Source organism: Pristis pectinata, chromosome 6 (assembly GCF_009764475.1).
Source record: "Pristis pectinata isolate sPriPec2 chromosome 6, sPriPec2.1.pri, whole genome shotgun sequence".
NCBI classification, from domain to species: domain Eukaryota; kingdom Metazoa; phylum Chordata; class Chondrichthyes; order Rhinopristiformes; family Pristidae; genus Pristis; species Pristis pectinata.
The window spans coordinates 103,755,072-103,775,663 of NC_067410.1; the positions used below are offsets into that span (position 1 = coordinate 103,755,072).

Sequence of the window (20,592 nt, forward strand, 5' to 3'; positions counted from 1 at the left end):
TTTTTTCAGAAAACTGGGCTCCTTACCCCCACCCCTCGATACAGCCCTCGCATGTGTCTCTTCTATTCCACCCCCTCCCCCCAGACATAACAGCGATAGAGTTTCCCTTGTCCTCATCTACCACCCCATGAGCCTACACTTGTAAAATAAACTTCTGCTCAACTTCCATCTCCAACAGATTCCCACCACCAGGCACATCTTGAAAAACACGATGCTGGAGGAACTCAGCAGGCCAGGCAGCATCCATGGAGAAAAGCAAGCGGTCAACATTTCATCAGGACCCAAATCCTGAAGAAGGGTCTTGAATCAAAACACTGACTGCCTACTTTTCTCCACAGATGCTGCCTTGCCTGATGAGTGGCTCCAGCATCATCGTGTTTTTTTATCTAGATTCCAGCATCTGCAGTCCTTTGTTCCTCTTTCACCAGGCACTTCTTCCCCTCCCTCCGCAGGGATCACTCTCTCTGTAACTCCCTTGGCCACTGTCCCTCCCCACCAGTCCCCCTCCAGGCAGTTACCCCTGAAACCATGCCAAGTGTTACACCTGGTCCTTCACCACCAGAGCCCAAAACACATTTTCCACAATGAATCCACAAGTGAGACCCAACACATTTTTGGGGGTGGGGGGGTGGAGGAGGTGGTGGGATCACTTCAAGTACCTCCACTCCATCTGCCATACCAGCCTGGATCTCCCAGTGGCAAGCCATTTTAATTCCACTTCCCATTCCCACACCAACATGTCTGTCTCCTCTACTGCCTAGTTGAGGCTAGATGCAGATTAGAGGAACAGCATCTCGTATTCCAACTTGACGGCACAAACAGATTTCTAACTTCCAGTAACTACTCCTGTCTCTTCACCACCCGCCCATCTCTTTCCCTCCCCGCCCTCTATTACCCACACATTCCTCCCTCCAGTTCCCCTCCTCACCCCCTTCCCTTTATTCCATGGTCCACTGTCCTCCTATCAGATTCCATCATCTTCAGCCTTTTGTCACTTCCACCTATCACCTCCAATCTTCTTACACCATTTCCACTCTCCCTCTCTATCACCTGCCTATCAACCCCCTCTCACCTGCCAGCTCTTGCTTCACTCCTCCCCCCCCACCTTTTATACTGGCCATCTCTCCCCCTTCCTATACCAGCCATGTCCCCTTTCTCTCCGGTCCTGATGAAGGGTCTCAACCTGAAACATCGACACTCCATTTCCCTCCGTAGATGCTGCCTGACCCGGAGTTCCTCCAGCATTTTGTGTTGCTCCAGATTTCCAGTCTCTCACGTGAACCATTGTAAGTGCGGAGAGTTGTGGACACAGCCCAGCGCATCACGGACACCAGCCTCCCCTCCTGTCTTTACCTCTTGTTGTCTTGGCGAAGCAGCCAGCATAATCAAAGACCCCACCCACCCAGGACATTTTCTCTTCTCTCCTCTTCCATCAGGTAGAAGATATAGGTGCCTGAGGGCACGTACCACCAGGCTTAAGGACAGCTTCTACCCCACTGTGATAAGACTATTGAACGGTTCCCTTATACGGTGAGATGGCCTCTCCGACCTCACGATCTACCTTGTTGTGACCTTGCACCTTACTGCACTGCACTCTGTAGCTGTGACACTTTACTCTGTACTGTTATTGTTTTACCTGTACTACATCAATACACACTGTACTAACTCAACATAACTGCACTGTGTAATGAATTGACCTGTACGATCGGTTTGCAAGACAAGTTTTTCACTGTACCTCGGTACAAGTGACAATAATAAACCAAATACTTCATTACCTTATTCTCTGGAATAAAGTACTTTGTCAAATGAATTGTTTTACCACACCCAATGTTAACTGACCTCCTTTGAGGAGGCTAGGGAAGTGCACTGATGCAAGAAATCTGTGTAGAACCCAAGTTTCATTACAGTCTAATTCCAATACTGGATTTTAAGCAGTGGGCAGGAGATTCAACTTCCAAAAAGATGCTTACGATTTTAAAAGTGGTCAATGTGAGCATTGTGCTCTCAGGTACAAAATTAAAACACAATCCTGATCCCAGGACTCATCTGATCCCAGACCCACACTGCCAAGAATCTTGTCCCAAGTAGTATACAGTTTGTGCAATATATGTACCAGCTCCCCTCAATCAATACCCTTTGCATAGGCATATTACTTTTACCTCTTTTGCTGGTCAAGATCACCAGCTCTGGCCTTGAATCCAATTTGCTTCTGCAGCATTTGATAATTCCCCCCAAGCATCTGGCTAGGTTCACCCAAACGACTCCTTGTCCTTCACTCAAGACTGTCTCACGGTACCTTCATTGAGAGGGTGTACCCTCAATGCTAAATCCACTACTGACTTGGGTAGCTTAACAAGAGAACAATAACTGTTTCAAAGTAATGTTTGTAACTTGCATTAAAAAGCACCATTTGGAAATCTCATTAGCACATTCATGAAAGAGCCTGCAGCTACCAACCCAGCTTGAGGATGTCTTTTCCTTCAAAACCAACCTGGGCTGAACACAAGTTAGGTGACTTGGGGAGCGTAGATCCACCAAAGCCAAGTAAATTCTGTTGCAAATCTGAAATACCGAACTCCATTAACCCGATATCTAATTGTTCAGAAATCCTAATAGTTAAGCATTTAGCTCTTTCAGTGCACCAAGTTCTCATTATCTGTAGATTTGTCAAAACAAGCTGAAACACACATGCTCCAACTGCACATTCAACATGCATTCTGGATCCCAGCTCTAGTTATACAATCCTGGTAATACAAGCTGAAGCTCACTGGGGTTCTGTCTCCCAAACTCCCAGTAAACTCACCGGGACTCCATTTCCTGCTCCCTTTAAACTCCTGGGTTCAAAGAAAAATTTGGTATATTAATGTGTTAAGGTAATAAAAGTGGAGTAATAGGAGTAACATACAATGGTCCAAAGAATCTATGAGCCTAGTACCAAAGTGCCAAGGGTGCTGGGTTATCAGTTTTATTGCAGTGCTGAGAGCTTTTGCAGAGAACTTAATTACTTGCAACTCCAAAATTTAGTTGGTCAAATGACAAGTTCTCAATTATAGGACAAACATAGTAAATTTATGGAGCTACAGATTTCTGGAATTGACAATTGCAAATAGAAATTAAAATTCTGCTTCAAATCTTGGCAGAAGCATCTAGAAAATGTCACATTGTTGCAACACTTGACTGGGCAATCTGAATATGACATCAAGATTATTGTTTAGTAGAACTTTGGGGACTTGGAAATTTGACAAGACAATTTCATAAGTTTAATTCTTCTAATACTATTCACAACAGTAAATCTTAAAATATTTACAAAATTGCCAAAAGCTAATGGCTGACTTAACTCCCACCTACACCTATTCATTTCAGCAGCTTTCATTGCTTGAATCATTGAAAAATACAAGACAACAAGCATGTTTGATTAGAGCAGGATCATTGGACAAGCAGAACAATAATCAACCTTGCACTTTAAGTCAGAACACTTCTACAATGGAATTCTGTAAATTTTCCATAAATAAGAGTTAATTCAAGTGGAAACATACGTGAAGCATTCACACTTTTTAAAGACACCACACCCCCACCCCAAATTCAAACTTGTTTCAAGATTCAATTATATCATGGCTGAACTGCATCAACTCCACCCTAACCCTAGCTTCAGAAATTCCATTTAATCTATTCAGCCATTTGGAAGTGACCTAAACAACTAAAGCAGACCATGCCTGCACACACCAAGCAAGACCCAAACACTTAGGCATGGGCCAATAAATTGCAATAACATTCACAACACATATGCCACACAGGTAATGATCTCAAGCAAGTGTCTAACCACATATTTTCACTTTTCAACAACATTATTATTGCTTAGTCTCCAGTCAATAACCTGGGGATTACACAGACTAGAAATGTAACTGGAACAGTCACAAAATATGTCATAACAAGCAGTCAGAGGCTGAATATCCACCAGAGCTCCTGAAGTTTTTTTTAAAACCACAAGGTAGAAATCTGAAGTTTATGCACACCCCAGTAGATGGCATGAGATGTATATAAAAAGAGGGGCAAAGGATAGGGTAGATAATGAGAAAAACTATTTTCCTATTAGAGTTGTCGAGAAATCTAGGGATGAAGAATTTCCTTATCTAGGAGGATGGTCGAGATCTGGAACACACTGCCCTGGGGTGATTGTAGGCAGGGTCCCCTAATGTCAAGTGTTCATCTAAATACAGACAAGTACTATGGGTTGAGTGCCAAAAAAAATGGGATTTGTATGGATAGGTACTTGCCCAGCATAGATATAGTGGGCCAAAGGATTGTTTCCATGCTGTATCGACTGACCTTTTCTACAGTTAAATTTGCAAAGATACACAATTCTCCCCCTCCCTCCCCACCCCAAATAAGAATGACATTTACAGGAATTGCATACCGAATGATATATTAGATCTTCTGGAACATGGAACTATCCCCTTAGAAGCATGTAATTGAAGCATTTGCACTGTTCTGTCAAAGCAAGCTTTGGTGTTACTTAACATTCTTTAACATTATTAATTTACTACGAGGCAGGTAAATTAAGTTGTTCAGGTTGAAGGTCAAAACCTTGAGGCAGTAAAAAAAATTGTTTGAGACTGATCTGAATGACCTTACATTTTATTGTTAACTGTCTGGTATTTTGCAGGACTTTTGGCCACAGTTGAAATATAGTGAAAATGCAGACCAGACATACACCAGTCTTTCTCCTGACTTGATGACATCAAATAAATTTACTAAGAGCATTATACACATTTTACCAGGTAGAATACAGTTTTATGATTGTACAATTAAGTTTTATACCCTTAAATGTTTCAAGTTAAGGTCAATTGCCACTCGGAATCATGATCAGAATCACTGATTATGAATGGTAACCAATCTAAAGATTACCAGGACAAATAGGACTAGCAGTTTTAGATAAACACCACGAAGAACAGATACAGTTGTAACTGCTTATATACGTCAAGATTCCATGGCCATTTGACACTGCAAACCCAGTCACTTTAATAACTTTGGCCATGGCACCAGTGGCTAGAATACCATACAGTCCTACGAATTAGGAAAGAATGCTGGCTTCTTTTGCAATGGAGTTAAGTGAACATTTTGTTTTGGGAGGGAAATCCTACCGAGATTCTTACAATGCCAAGTTGAAGCTACTTCAAGTATAGGGTATACAGCTTTCTTAAAAAAAATCAATGTTATGCAGATTTATTTTATTCACTTCCCAGATGAGAATTTTGTTGTATGGATAAATTGGAGAATAAGTGCCTCAATTTAATGGAGTTTAGGAGGTGGTGATCTCATTGGCAATGTACAAGATTCTGAGAAGGACTGACAAGCTAGAAGCAAAGGTACTTTTTCCATGGTGAGTCTATAACTAGCAAGCAAACATCCAAGAGCATTCATCCATTCTGGCTAGATGAGAAATTTCTTTGTGCAGAGGTCAAGGACAATCCTGCAAAAAAAAATTACAAACAAATGCCATGAGGCATCAAGGGCATATTCCTTATTCATCATGCCAAACATTCAAGAATGTAAAACATGTTGGGAGCAGCACCAAATGTACACGAAAATGAAGAATCACCCTGTAAGGTTACAACAGGAGAACATGCATAGCTAAGCAATCTTGCAACCAAATTAAGTCAAAACTCTGCAGCCCTCAACTCCATATTGGTGGACAACTTAACTGAGAGATTCCTCAGTATGGAAACAGGCTGGTTATTTAGAAAAAACTTTCATGGTCTCCTCCAAAGATTGCTATCATAGATGTTAGTCTACTCAAATCACCTCACATGCCATCAAGAAATTGCCATTTCCAATGCAAATTAGGAGAAAGAACATACTAGCAGTAATGAAGACCTGTGCTCCTGTAATACCCAACTTCTTAGAAACCTGTACACCATCAGCATTTACCAGACATTCTGGAAAATTGTCCAGGAATATTCTATTCATAAAACTGTCCAGCTTCATTCAAAGTGGCTGAAGTAGTCATCAATGCTTCAAACTAAAGGAAAACAACCTGCTCATAGGCCAGTTTAGTTCTTCCAGGACTGCTAAGCTGAAGACCTTATGAACAGGCTTTACATTAAACATCAAACTAACTCACTCAGACTAATTCCTCAGTGTGTTAAAAGACTTTCTCAACTGATGTTCTTACCTCCAACAAGGTCAAAAGTGGGGCTGATTTGTTTACTACTCATCTCTGTTCACAATTCCTTAACAACAGTTTGTTCTAGCATGCAAAATATAATCAACCACCAGTTTTGAGTTGATAATTAGTAACAATGAGGCCACAGCAACTCAAGGGACTAATCACTTCAATATGGTCAGAATATCACCAGCATCCGAAGTCAGTAACTGAAGTTCAACTGGACCAGTCATTAGTCACCCAAATGTAGCTCCTAGACAGGTGAGAGATTAAGTATTTCCATTAATAGATCACTGATGACCTGAAGCATCTTCAGCACTTGCAAAGTAGAAGTCAGGAGTGTGATTTTTCCATATTAGCATAGATAGATTCAACTGGAGAGACACTGGAGAATGCTTTAATAATATCAACTTTCCTAAACATCCACCCCTTCCACTACCAATGTGGTATGACTACTTACCAGGAATGAGAAGACAAGGTGGTCTGAAAATTGCCCAATGAGAAATCTTACAAATTAGCAGGCAGCTCAGAGCCTTACAGACCTCTGTCTGCTCAATATCAGACCACCAGGCTGTGCTCCTCCTCCCTGCATACAAACAGAAACTGAAACGGGAGGATCTGGTACAGAGAGTCACGCATTGCTGGTCTGAGGAAGCAGATGAGCTCCTACGTGACTGCTTTTAGACAGTGGACTGGTCCATGTTCAAAAACTCAGCTGCCAGCCTTGATGAGTATGCCACCAGCATCACAGATTTTATCAGCAAATGTGTGGAGGACTATGTACCAGAGGACAATACGGGTGTTCCCAAACAGGGAACCATGGATGAACCAGGAGATCCACTCCCTACTGAAGGCGAGGACTGCTGCACACAAATCTGGTGATCCTGATCTGTACAAGAAATCCAGATGTGACCTTTGGAAAGTTATCAGGGATGCCAAGAGGTAATACAGACTCAAGATAGAGTTCCAGACCAGCCATCAGCTATGGCGGGGCTTACATGCCATAACAGGCTACAAGACGAAGTCGGGCTGCATAGTTAACAACAGTGCATCCCTTCCTGATGAACTTAACGCATTCTATGCGTGTTTTGAACAGAAGGGGAGTGGACTGTCACCACCCGCCCTAGCAGCCTCAAATGCAATCGAACCTATGATCACTGTTGAAGACGTAAGATCAGTCTTCCAGAGAGTGAATACGAGGAAAGCATGTGGTTCAGATGGTGTCCCTGGCCGTGTGCTCAGATCTTGTGCTGATCAGCTGGCAGTAGTATTTGCGGACATATTTAACCTCTCCCTGCTTCAATCTCAGGTTCCCACCTGTTTTAAGATGACCACTATCATCCCGGTACCGAAGAAAAACAAGGTAACGTGCCTCAATGACTACCGACCAATGGCTCTGACATCCACCATCATGAAGTGCTTTGAGAGGTTGGTCTTGGCACGCATAAATTCCAGCCTACCAGACAACCTGAACCCATTGCAATTCGCTTATCGCCGAAACAGGTCCACAGCAGATGCCATCTCCCTGGCCCTACACTCAGCTCTGGAGCATCTGGACAGTAAAGACACCTACGTTAGACTATTATTTATTGACTACAGCTCTGCCTTCAATACTATAATCCCAAGCAAACTTGTCACCAAACTCCAAGACCTAGGACTCAACACCTCCCTCCGTAACTGGATCCTTGACTTTCTAACCAACAGACCATAATCAGTGAGGATAGGCAGCAATACCTCCGGCACGATTATTCTCAGCACTGGTGCCCCACAAGGCTGTGTCCTCAGCCCTCTACTCCCTATACACTCATGACTGTGTGGCCAGATGCTGCTCTTATTCCATCTACAAGTTTGCAGATGATATCACCATTGTAGGCTGCATCTCAAACGGCAATGAGTCGGGAGTACAGGAAGGAGATAGAGAGCTTAGTGAAATGGTGTCATGACAACAACCTTGCCCTCAATGTCAATGTCAAGAGCTGGTCATTGACATCAGGAAAGGGGGCGGTGTACATGCACCTGTCTACATCAACAGTGCTGAGGTCAAGAGGGTTGAGAGCTTCAAATTCCTGGGAGTGAACATCACTAACAGCCTGTCCTGGTCAAATCACGTAGATGCCACAGCCAAGAAAGCTCACCAGCACCTCTACTTCCTCAGGAGGCTAAAGAAATTTGGTTTGTCCCCTTTGACTCTCACCAACTTCTATTGAAGCACCATAGAAAGCATCTTATCTGGATGCACCATGGCTTGGTGTGGCAACTGCTCTGCCCAGGACTGCAAAAAACTGCAGAGAGTTGTGGACACAGCCCAGCAAATCACAGAAACCAGCCTCCCCTCCTTGGACTCTATTTACCTCTCGCTGTCTTGGTGAAGCAGCCAGCATAATCAAAGACCCCACCCACCCAGGTCATTCTTTCTTCTCCCCTCTTCCATCAGGTAGAAGATACAGGAGCCTGAGGGCATGTACCACCAGACTTAAGGACAGCTTCTACCCCACTGTGATAAGACTATTGAATGGTTGCCTTATACAGTGAGATGGACTGTGACCTCACGATCTACCTTGTTGTGACCTTGCACTTTATTGCATTGCACTCTCTCTGTAGCTGTGACACTTTACTCTGTACTGTTATTGTTTTTACCCGCACTACATCAATGCACTCTGTACTAGCCCAATGTAACTGCACCGTGTAACGAATTGACCTGTATGATCGGTATGCAAGACAAGTTTTACACTGTACCTCGGTACAAGTGACAATAATATACCAATACCAAAACAGTTAGTGTCAGACTGGTACACACTAGTCCTGTACCCCAGTACTATAGTTACAGTGCGGAGTCCAATGGCAAAACTAGTGCCTGATTCCACCTTATGAATGTCAGGAAGGTCATGACTTCCATGTTTGGATATGCATGCAAAATACTCACTGCATTGCAAGTAAATGATTACAGACTGCCAAAGAACAGATGGAAAAACCTAGTAACATTCAGGCTACTGTATGGTTAGTTTTAATTATAATAGGAGATAAGAATATTGGTAATTGTTAGCTTTTTGGCCATCAGTATTGCTTTTATTGTGCAAAATGAATAGCTCTGACAAAACTAAAATTAACTTCTGTACAGAAAACAAATCTAGAAAGCTTCCCTTATTTCAGAGGGAAAGGAAGTTAAACTTGATGAAATTACTTGTATTATCAGTAGAATGGTAAAAACTACTAGATCACTTTTCCCTCATCCTTTACATCACTATGCTCTTTTTACATAAAGATGTTAATGAAATTCCACACTACCTTCAAAATGAAATTTAAGCAGCAATACCTTGAGGTTCAGTAATCAACCAGGTGGACAACTCCGATACATTGGATCTGTACTACTTACTTTTGCCAGCTCTGCCTACAGAAACATTGTATGTTGGTTCTCCAGCTTGGCTCTTTGTCCTGATGTCCATTGTGCAGTCACCATCAACAAACAGGCTATCTCTGATAACGGAGCATTTCCTTCCACCCAGGACCAAGCCATTGGTGAAGAAACTCTGACGATCCTTTCCAACCAGCACATCTATTTCTGGAGGCTGTTGAAGAAAATTTAAGTGTTAATAGCTTATACTGCTCTGTGTGCACAAACTTGATTTGAGTCACACTACAACAGGCAACACACATTATGTCTAAAATTTTACATTAACCTTTCATAACCCACAAATTACAAAAATCTAGTTTTCGAACTTTTTGGGGGGGGGGGGGGGCTGGGGAAGAGGAAGAAGCAGGGCAAGGGAGAAAACAGTTACAAAATAAATAACTTAAGAGAATGGGTGGGTCCACAGGCAGAAAGAATGGAAAGAAAGTCAGAACCAAAATAATCACCCTTGGAATATGGCAGAAAATAATAGGTTTGGGAGATCCTCTTATAGCCAATAAACATTCCAGGCAATCTAGTCAACTCAAATGCAAGCTTTAGGTGATAAGTAAGCAAAAATGCAAAAGGTGCAGAATTTGGTTAAAATTAACATCCAGATACTACAATAAACCAGACCCAACATCCCAAAAGGTGAGCTCAAATATCATAACACATTCACAGAACTCATGAATAGTAACAACCAGCCACACTGAGTAGCGAAAAACTACAATGCAAGTAACCCATTCTACCAGAAGGCAGTCCTCCAATAAATTGTTAGCATAAGTATCAGATCTGCACATTGCAATTATGCCAGACATTCCTCTTTAGCAAGCATGTCCTTCAAAATGCTCTCTAGACCCAAAATTTTGAAAACCTGAACTGCTTTACAATTTAATTTGACAAAGCATAATTGACAACTGCAACCCAAAGTTGCCTTTTTGAAGTTTTCCAGTACAACTGCTGCCTCACAGTGCCACAAACCCAGGTTAAATCCTGACCTCCAGAACTGTACGTATGGTATTAGCACATTCTCCCTGTGACTTTGTGGATTCCCAGCCCCCATGTTCCAAATGATGTGTGGATTGGTAGGTTTATTGGCCACTAAATTACCTTTAGTATGGAGACAAGTCAATAGGAATGAGGGAAGAATAAAAATGGGATTAGTGTAAATGGGTGCTTGATGGCTTACTCAGTGGGCAAAGGGCCTCGTTTCTGTGCTGCATCACGACTATTCAATCAGAACCCCATGCATCTAAATCCATGCCAGAAACAGATCAACATTCATGAAGCAGTTATCATTTGAAGTTAAAGTGGTTAACCAAGCAATATCCTTTAAAACTGAATAGTTTGGCTTTTACATCACATCATCCTTCAAGTTCACCAAAGGAATGTTGATTTTAAGCCCATTGATATTGTTACTGACATCTGACCTTCCACAATCACCTGTTTAGAACTGCAAGATCTGGCCAAGGCTCCTTTGTCCATCCTTCCCCACTACTGCAGTGAAATCACCAAGATAAATATGGTCTCCAAACAGAAAAACAGATCCACCCTGGACAAAGGATAACTAACTAAAATGTAAACATTCCTGAATATCTATCATTCTCAATGTTGAAGAATAAACACTGCAGATCAGCTAACTAGACAGTTTAAAAATTTAATTTATACACTGGAATATTTGACGGGCTCTACACTTTCGATATTTTATTCCAGATATACATTTTAAAGATGTGAAAATTAGGGATCATAGGCAAAGAACAGTAGTCAAACTACCACAGGCCAGTACAGTTGTCAAATTAGAAAAATATATGCACACTTAACTGCCAACATTGCAGGTCAAAGCAATTATTGTACAACGACACAGCTTTAGAATTCTCCAAAGTTTCCTTCTAAATGAACTTAGACAAATGTGGTAATATGCAGGAAAACTGTTGCTGGAAAGACTATTTGATCCAGTTTTGACAGAACAAAGCCCAATTTTCAAATTCCACAACCTCAAAGGTAGATAGGCTGTGGCTAATGACTTATCTAAAAGATGAACTTTGTATTACATTGGACTATATCAAAGATTGGTCTTGTACTCAATTGCCTGCTAACCAAGCCAAACTAACTAAAATGGCTGCTTTTCATATAATTTGTCAAATTCCACTAAAGGGAAGCTTCAATTGCTCTGTGACATTCAATATTCATTTTGATCAAATGATTACGTAGACTTCCCCAATGGTTTTGGGCTCCTTGGAATCCACTGCACATTCAAACTCTTAAGTACAGTGCCCAGCATTTACCTGTAATTATCACCAAGTCCACTTCGCAATTCACTAAAGATACAATGAATGCATCTATCCTGTAAGATAGAACCTCAAAATTTTTGAACCCACCCTACCCCTTCAGAAACTCCTGTTCAACAGTCCTCTAAGAAAATGGTTTTGACAATTTAACAAAATTTTTCTGGATGGATAGGCCAGGGAATTATAGACCGGTGAGTCTCACGTCTGTGGTGAGTAAGCTGTTAGAAAGGATTCTAAGGGATAGGATTTATGAACACCTTGAGAATCATGGACTGATTGGGGACAGCCAGCATGGCTTTGTGAAGGGAAGATCTTGCCTCACAAGCCCGATAGAGTTCTTTGAGGAGGTGACCAAGAAGATTGATGAGGACAGTGCGGTGGATGTGGTTTACATGGATTTTAGTAAGGCGTTTGATAAGGTTCCTCATGGTAGGCTTCTTCAGAAGGTCAGAGGCCAAGGGATCCAAGGAAGCTTGGCTGTGTGGATTAGGAATTGGCTTGCATGTAGAAAGCAGAGGGTTGTGATGGAAGGAGTGCCCTCGGATTGGAAGGCAGTGACTAGTGGTGTCCCGCAGGGATCGGTTCTGGGACCTCTACTTTTTGTGATATTTATAGATGACTTAGATGAGGGGGTGGAGGGCTGGGTTAGTAAGTTTGCGGATGACACTAAGATAGGCGGTGTTGTGGATAGTGTGGAGGGCTGTCGGAGCTTACAGAGGGATATTGATAGGATGCAGAGCTGGGCTGACAAGTGGCAGATGGAGTTCAATCCAGAGAAGTGTGAGGTGGTACACTTTGGAAGGATGAACTCCAGGGCAGAGTACTGGGTGAATGGCAAGGTATTTGGCAGTGTGGAGGAGCAGAGGAATCTGGGGGTTCATATTCACAGTTCATTGAAAGTTGCCTCACAGGTGGAAAGAGCAGTTAAGAAGGCCAATGGGATGTTGGCTTTCATAAGTCGTGGGATTGAGTTTAAGAGCCGCGAGGTGATGATGCAGCTTTACAAAACTCTAGTTAAACCACACTTAGAGTACTGTGTTCAGTTCTGGTCAACTCATTATAGGAAGGATGTGGAGGTGTTGGAGAGGGTGCAGAGGAGATTAACCAGGATGCTGCCTGGATTAGAGAGTATCGAATATGAGGAGAGGCTTAAGGTGCTAGGGCTTTATTCACTGGAAAGGAGGAGGATGAGAGGAGACATGATAGAAGTATATAAAATACTGAGAGGAATAGATAGAGTAGACAGTCAGCACCTCCTTCCCAGGGCACCAATGCTCAAGACGAGAGGGCATGGCTTTAAGGTTATGGGTGGGAGGTTCAGGGGAAGATGTCAGGGGGAGGTTTTTCACCCAGAAAGTGGTTGGTGAATGGAATGCACTGCCTGGGGTGGTGGTGGAGGCAGATACATTGAACAGGTTCAAGAGCTTGTTGGATAGGCATATGGAGGAGTGTGGGATAGGGGGATATGCGGGAGGAAGGGGTTAGGTAGTGTGAGGGTGGTTTGATGGACGGCACAACATGGTGGGCCAAAGGGCCTGTTTTGTGCTGTATGGTTCTATGGACAGTTCAAGACCAAATGTTATGGCTCAAATCAGGAAGACTTTTTGCCAGCAGATCTGTAGAGACCACCACCCACAAATTCTTTGTGGGTCAGATTATCTCCAATGCATGGCAACAGAGGGGCAGAAGAATGAGGAGCCAAGGGGTAGAATGCACTTTGCATTCAGGTCCTCTGCTTTATATCAGAGATGGTTATCATCTGAATGATGGTCACTAATCTCAAAGTGCTGATAGGTATATATCGTGTACACATACATACACTTTATCCTACTGTCTTTAAATTTCTATCACTTAAACATCTCAACAGTTTTAAATGTCTCTACTTACCACAATCATGGAAAACAGTTCAATATCTTTTTTAGTTTAAACTGACATGATCGGGGAACTCCAGGGCTTCAAAATCCACTTGAAGCATATTTGCAAAGTGACCACAGCAGCCAGTTATCAAGCTTTGGACATGCAGGGTCACAAGGTATAGCTGAAGGAATGTGCATGACCCTACACTTTGCAACAGGCCACATCAAGCACGATTCAACCCATCATAAATAGCACATTACCAGCAAAATGTTTCATTCTACTCAAAGGACATTTGGCTCAGCTTTGTCTCAGTATTTTCCAAGGTAATTCAGTAACACAGTAACAACTACTTCATTACCAAATTAACTTAAATGCAATTTCACATACATTATTTACATATCATGGAGCAGGGGTAGAATGCGTGGCTCCAAGTAATGAAGCTTGTGCTTGTGATCTTGGGTGTTGTATGTTTTATCTTTAATGTCCCACTTCTGCCTTTTCCTACAAACTAGTTCATTGAGTCTCAGTTTATGCCAGTTGCTAATGGCTTTACCAATTTTCCTGTCGACAGACTACTATTTCAAACCATGTGAATGTCTTCATATACCCACTGAAGAGCACAAGACTCGTCAGTGATACTATTCCAAATCAAATCTTTCATAGATATTATACCAAATGAAGTTGCATAAAACAGATCAAGCCCAGTTTAAAAACAAACAAAATTTGCCACCAATGATGGTTAAATACCTAGAAGGCTCTAGGTCCAGCTTGGCCAAGTAGTACAGTCAAAGCCACACAGGTCATCGCAAACCATGTAGACATGTCTAGTTGATTGTTATAACAAGCTACCGCTGATGCTCTCTGCCATTTTGACAGTTTCCAATTCCCTGGTACCATACTCATCTTTACCATAATCTCTATACATCTCCATGCCACATCTGGATTGATGAGGGTCCTCCACTTCTTCCTTGAGCAGAGGCACAATTAGTTCCCCTCGACCAACACATACGTGCCTGAACTTGAACTGACATTGAACAACCTCTCCTTCAACTCCACTCACTTTCTCCAGATCAAAGGTGCAGCTATGGGCACTTGCATGGGCCCAAACTATGCCTGCCATTTAAAAAAAAACTGGATACATGGAACTGTTTCATTTGTACCCAGGAATACACCCTCAACTCTTTACCAGTACATTGATGACTTTATTGGTCTGCCTCCTGCACTCATACAGAACAGTTTCATTATTTTTGCTGCCTATTTCCACCCTACCCTCACCTTCTGACCGACTTTCCTTTCTTTTCTGGATCGGTGTCTATCTCAGGAGATGGCTAGCTACTAACATCCAATACAAGCCTATTAACTCCCATAGCTATCTTGACTACTCTTCATCCCATCCTATCTTCTGCAAGAGCTATTCCAGTTCAATCCCACCATAGTAGGTGGGGAGTTTATTTTTTCCCCAATGCACTGTTGTAATGAAGTAATCTGTATGATGGCATGCAAAGTGAAGTTTTTCCACTGTACCTCAGTACACGTGACAATAATAAACAAATTTAGCATCTCAGTCATATTTATGTCAATGATACTTCCCATACAGGTGTCTCCACAATGTCTTCCTGAACTGCAGCTTCCCTCTAATATTGTTAACAAACCCCTTGACTGCATCTCATACATTTCCTGTGCCTCTACTCTCATCCCCAGGACAGAACAAGGAGAGAATCCCCCTGGTCCTCATCTTCCAACCCCACCATCCTCCACATTCAACAGATCATTCTTCACAATTTCTGCCACCTTCAAAAGAGATTCCACCAACAGATATCTTCCTTTTTCAGCATGTTGCAAGGACTGTTTGCTTTGTGACTCCCTGGTCCACTCTTTCATTCCCACCAACCACCCCTTCTTACAGCAATTTCCCTTGCAACCACAGGCAATATCCTTTCATCTCTTCCCACCATCCAAGGACCCAAACAGTCTTTCCATGTGAAGCAGAGATTTATTTGCTATTCTTTCAATCTGGTGTATTGCATTCAGCATTCACAATATGGTGCACTCTATATGGAGAAACCAAACAGACTGGGTGATCACTTTGCATTAGCACCTGCATCAGCCCACTGGGGCACCCAAGCTTCCCACTGCCTACCACTTTAATGCTCCATCCCAGCATGACCTGTCGGTCTGTGGCCTCTTGTTCTGTCCCAGTGACGCCCAAAGCAAGCTCGAGGAACAGCAGCTCATTTTCCACATGGACTCAATATTGAATTCTAGCACTTCAGGTAACTATTTCTCAATCTATATTAGTCATCATCCATAATATTAGTTCAGCTTTGCACTTCCCCCTTCCTTTATGCCCCCTCTGGGTGTGGGATGGAGAGAGGAGTGGAAAGAATTGCTAGTACTTCAGATTGAGACCCAGCATCAGGACTGAGAGCCCAGAGGGAAGATAGCCTGTTTAAATCAGGGGGAGGGGTGAGACAAGAGCTAGTATATAAGTGGGGTGAATGACAACTGACTGATGGAGCCAGGTGGGGAGGGGTAGAGTTAGGAGAAAGAGGTGGGTAGGTGAAAGTTGGCAGCAGACAAAAGGGAAAAAAGTAGGGGAAGGAGAGGGTGAAGGTGAAGACAGCTGCTGGAGGGGTGATAAGTGGGAACAATGGGAATCAGCAATGGCTCAGCCGTCTCCATCTTCACCCTCCCCTGGCTCCATCTGACCATCATCCTTCACCCCCTTGGTCTACCTGTCTCACACTTTCCACTTTCCTGTTTATACTTCCCTCTGCACTCAGTTCTGATATAGGGACTCAACCGAAAATGTCAACAATTCCTCCCAGTTTCTCAGCACCCCCCCCCCCCCCCCCCCCCCCACCACACAGATGCTGCTCAACCCATTGAGTTACTCTAGCAGCTTTTTGCTCTTGGAAAAGGTCAATGGTTCAGTTCCATAAATTCAATCTTTCTAATGCCATGCATTAAACTTAGGTTAACAAGTTGGCTCATTTCACAGTTTACAAAATTACTAGAAAAGTATATAATAAACACAAGGTTAACAACTGTTGAAATTAGACCAACTTGTGCTTCAGGTTGTGAATGATGAAAATAATGTTGAAACATTTCTTGCTATGTGCAAGAAAACTACACACTTACATTCTTGGATAAAGCACTCCTTTGCATCTTTTCAATAGCCTCAACATGAAGTACCAGTCAAATGAATGTTCTATTATGCTCTACTCCCAAGATGCCCCTTGCATGGTAAAGAATGGAGAATTATCATAGCAACTGTTCCCTCAAGAAAGATAAATGGGCACATATGAAAACCAAGGATCAAAACAAGGTGAAAACAAAATATAGATATCCCTTACTATCAACTTCTACTTTTAATTTTAAAATACTCTTCAAACCATTGGATAGCCAAATTGAACTTCAGATGTTTACATTCTCCACATGAAACTCTGCATTAGGTTATAACATGGGCATAATCTTACAACTATTTCAATAGTCAAGTTTCAATGATCCTAAATGGTAAGAAAAAAAATTTAGTAGCCCACTAAAATAAACAAATTCACACAGATTGGTACAATCTCTGAACTGGTTCAGAGGTATCATACTGTCTCCCCCTTTTGATTACATTATTTCATCCAACACTTCAATGCAGTGCTTAGAATTGTGGCATGCTCAGGGTATCCTTTTTTGGTACATGCATCCACTTCAGTGGACAAAAACCAAAGCAGAACTTTAAGATGGAAAGATTCTCCTAGTGTCTTGATCAATGTTTTAGTAATGTTGAAGGATAAACAGTTTTGTCATTAATCTCAAGACCTGGTTGGCACAGTTCCAGAGGTCACAAGTGACTAAACTTCAAGAAAATTCCATTAGCTCTGAGGCACTTTAAAAACAAAACAAAAACTCATCACATAAATGCAACTTAACTCCCCTTCCAAAAATCTAATTCTGCAGTTCAGATTATGAAAATATAGCTAATAAGCAACTTATTTTATACTGCATATTTACTTGTCATCCAATCAATAGATCAAAAGAATGACCTATCATTTGCCTTCTACACTTTCATAATCTTCAGTGAAGAAGAGGCTTAGTTTTTGCACAGAAGTTTTATTGAAAATACCAGACAAATAGAGGTTAGATGGAAGGGACTTCAGACATGGGATAAAAGGACCAATAAACAATGGCCCTCTGACCACCTAGTCCTGGAATTAATAGCTCATTCTCTGCCTGCAAAAGTCAGGCAGTGAAGTCAGACTAAATACACTAGACAATTGGAAGAGACGAATGTAATCAAGAGGACAAACTGGTTAATGAGTTCAGTCACCACAACTTCACCCACCATTCCATTTTAATGTAGATCGTCACCACCACTATGCAATACTCTCAATACTTACTTGGTATGAGCACAAAGTGATTACAGCCTGTACTAGATTCCCCAGTGTGCTATATTCTGCCATACTGGAAAACAGCTGGCACACGTACCCAGCTCTGATGAATAATAAATGCAAATTCTAGTACTTCAAGTAAACACATGAAAGAAATCTTCTCAGCTACATTGCTTCAGGTTCTTGTGCAGAGCACCAGCTTAATGCTAACATGGGCCACCTAACTGAACCCAAAGGAAATAATCCTCATTGGAAATTTGAATAAGGCCCTACAACTCAGCTATAATCTTTGGTTAGAGTCAGCCAACTTCAACAGTAATGGGAAAAGCCATTAGACATGCTATTAGAATAATACTAAACGTGTCTTAGCTGGTGATTAACAGTGGATGCTTTTTTCCTCAATTTTTGCAGTGCAGAACTTGAATTTACCAAGACACTATACTTCGTATTAATTATGTGAACAGTAAGGAACAGCAGGAAACATATGGAAAAATCTATGCTAATCAGGTACCTATCTCTACTAATCCCATTTACCAGCACTTGATCCAGTCTTAAATGTTGAGCATAACCGCCTTTACCTCTCAAGGAATGTGCACCAGATTGCAATAACCCTCAGGTGCAAAAGAAATTCTTCCTCAGAACCTCTTTAAGCCTTACACCTCTCCTTCAACCTACGTCCTCCGACATTTAGCATCCATCATGGGGAAGCATTTCTTACTATCTATCCCCCTCATAATTATGTACAACTCTATCAGGGTCTCACCCCACCCCCTGCTCCAAGGAAGCCAAACCCAGCCTATATAATCTCTTCTCATAACTGAAACATTCCACCTCAGGCAGCACCCTTGGGAATTCCCTCTGCATCTTCTCCAGTGAAATCACATCTCATCTAGTGTGGTGATCAGAACCACAAACAATATTCCAGTTGTGGCATAACTAGTTTTCTAAAGTTGAACCAAAACCTCCCTACACTTGTATTCTATGTTCTAGCTAATGAGGCATCCTATATGACTTCTTTGCCACCCATCCACCTGTGCTGCCAGCTTCAGGATATTTGGACTTGTACACAGGGTCTCTTTGCTCCTCAATACTCCTTAGAGCACTTACCATTCATGGTATACATGTTCTATCCTTATTTAACTCTTCCCTCCACTACCACTCTCACTCCCAGAGAGCCAGTCAAGTTGTACTATAGACTTCTATACTTTGTTACCAATATAGTAACTTGATGAAGGGTATATTCACAGGAAATGGGCATCACTTTTAAAAACAAAAGGACTTAATCATCCCACTTGCAGATGATGGTGGTTAGGCACCTTTTTGAACTGCTGTAGAGTGGAAATGGTATCCTCAGTGCTGAAAAAGCATTTTAGGATTTAGACTCAGCAATGAGAAAAAGGGATAATGAAGTTCCAAGTTAGGATGGTGCAGAACCTACAGGTGATATTGCTCATAAGCATGTTCTGCCTTGTCCTTCTAATGGTAGAGGCTGTATGTTTGAATGTTACATGAGTAACTTTGGCAATTAACTGCAGAGCATTATGTAGAGGCACACTGCAGCCACACTGACAAAATACACTGATTTACCTAGCTGAACGTCATTAAATTTAACATTAGAACCTATAAATCAGAAACATGAGATATTATGAGGAAAGGTTCTCCTAATCTAAAAAATATTTCAACTAGAAGGAATACATTAGATTACTCATGCAAATTAGAGACTGATACTTAGGACAGGGCATTGGTATAAGAGCATCAGGACAGTTCGCTCTAGACCTTCAATGATCTGTTCCAATGCAAGTGGAAATGTTCAATCCCATTTACAAATCTCAGCAAATGAAGCAGGTCCTGTCAGTGTGCAACAAGACCTATGCAACACGGAGCCATGGGCTGATAAGTGACAATTCATTAGTGTCACCATTCTCCAAAAACCTCAACTGGACTGGCCACAACCACTACACCTATAGAAGTAAGCCAGAGGCTGGGTATGCTGCACTGAGTGATTCACCTAGTCACCATCTACAAAAGGCAAGTCAGAGTAACTGAATACTTTGTACTTACCTGGATAAACGACTCCAACACAAGCTTATGCCATCCAGGACAAAGCAGCCTATTTGTCTCCCACCCTATCACTACATAGCAGGAAAAATAAATGTCCAAATAAAATATCCCAGAAAGACAAAATAAGCATCTTTTGCTCAAGTACAAAGAATAAACTTCAGGCACAAATGCTGAATGGATGAGCAATTACTGAGACAAAGCTGTCAGGATAAGGAAAATAATATAGCAGATAAGCTTTGCAGGAAGAGGGAAGTGATACACAAATAACATTGGTAATAAAGGATGAAGTAAGTTCATGATGGTGAATTTGCCAAGGCATATGCAGACAGTAGTTACCACAGTTAGCAAACAACTTAATACTTTAGTGGGAGATGCACATTGAGTTTAAAAATCTGCACATGCATACTGCATTTTGCAAAGTCCAGCAGTTAGGCAAGGGTGTAGCAAGAGCAA

General features: G+C 41.9%; 1 protein-coding gene across 2 annotated transcripts in view; it reads right to left on the reverse strand.

Moving 5' to 3' along the window:
* The window catches only part of LOC127571744 (profilin-2-like), a 33,451-nt gene that overhangs the window by 4,832 nt on the left and 8,027 nt on the right, over positions 1–20,592 (reverse strand). For both annotated transcript variants that reach the window (XM_052018403.1, XM_052018405.1), the window contains exon 2: positions 9,537–9,729. In XM_052018403.1, the coding sequence (XP_051874363.1) occupies positions 9,537–9,729 (193 nt within the window). The remainder of the gene's footprint in view (positions 1–9,536; positions 9,730–20,592) is intronic.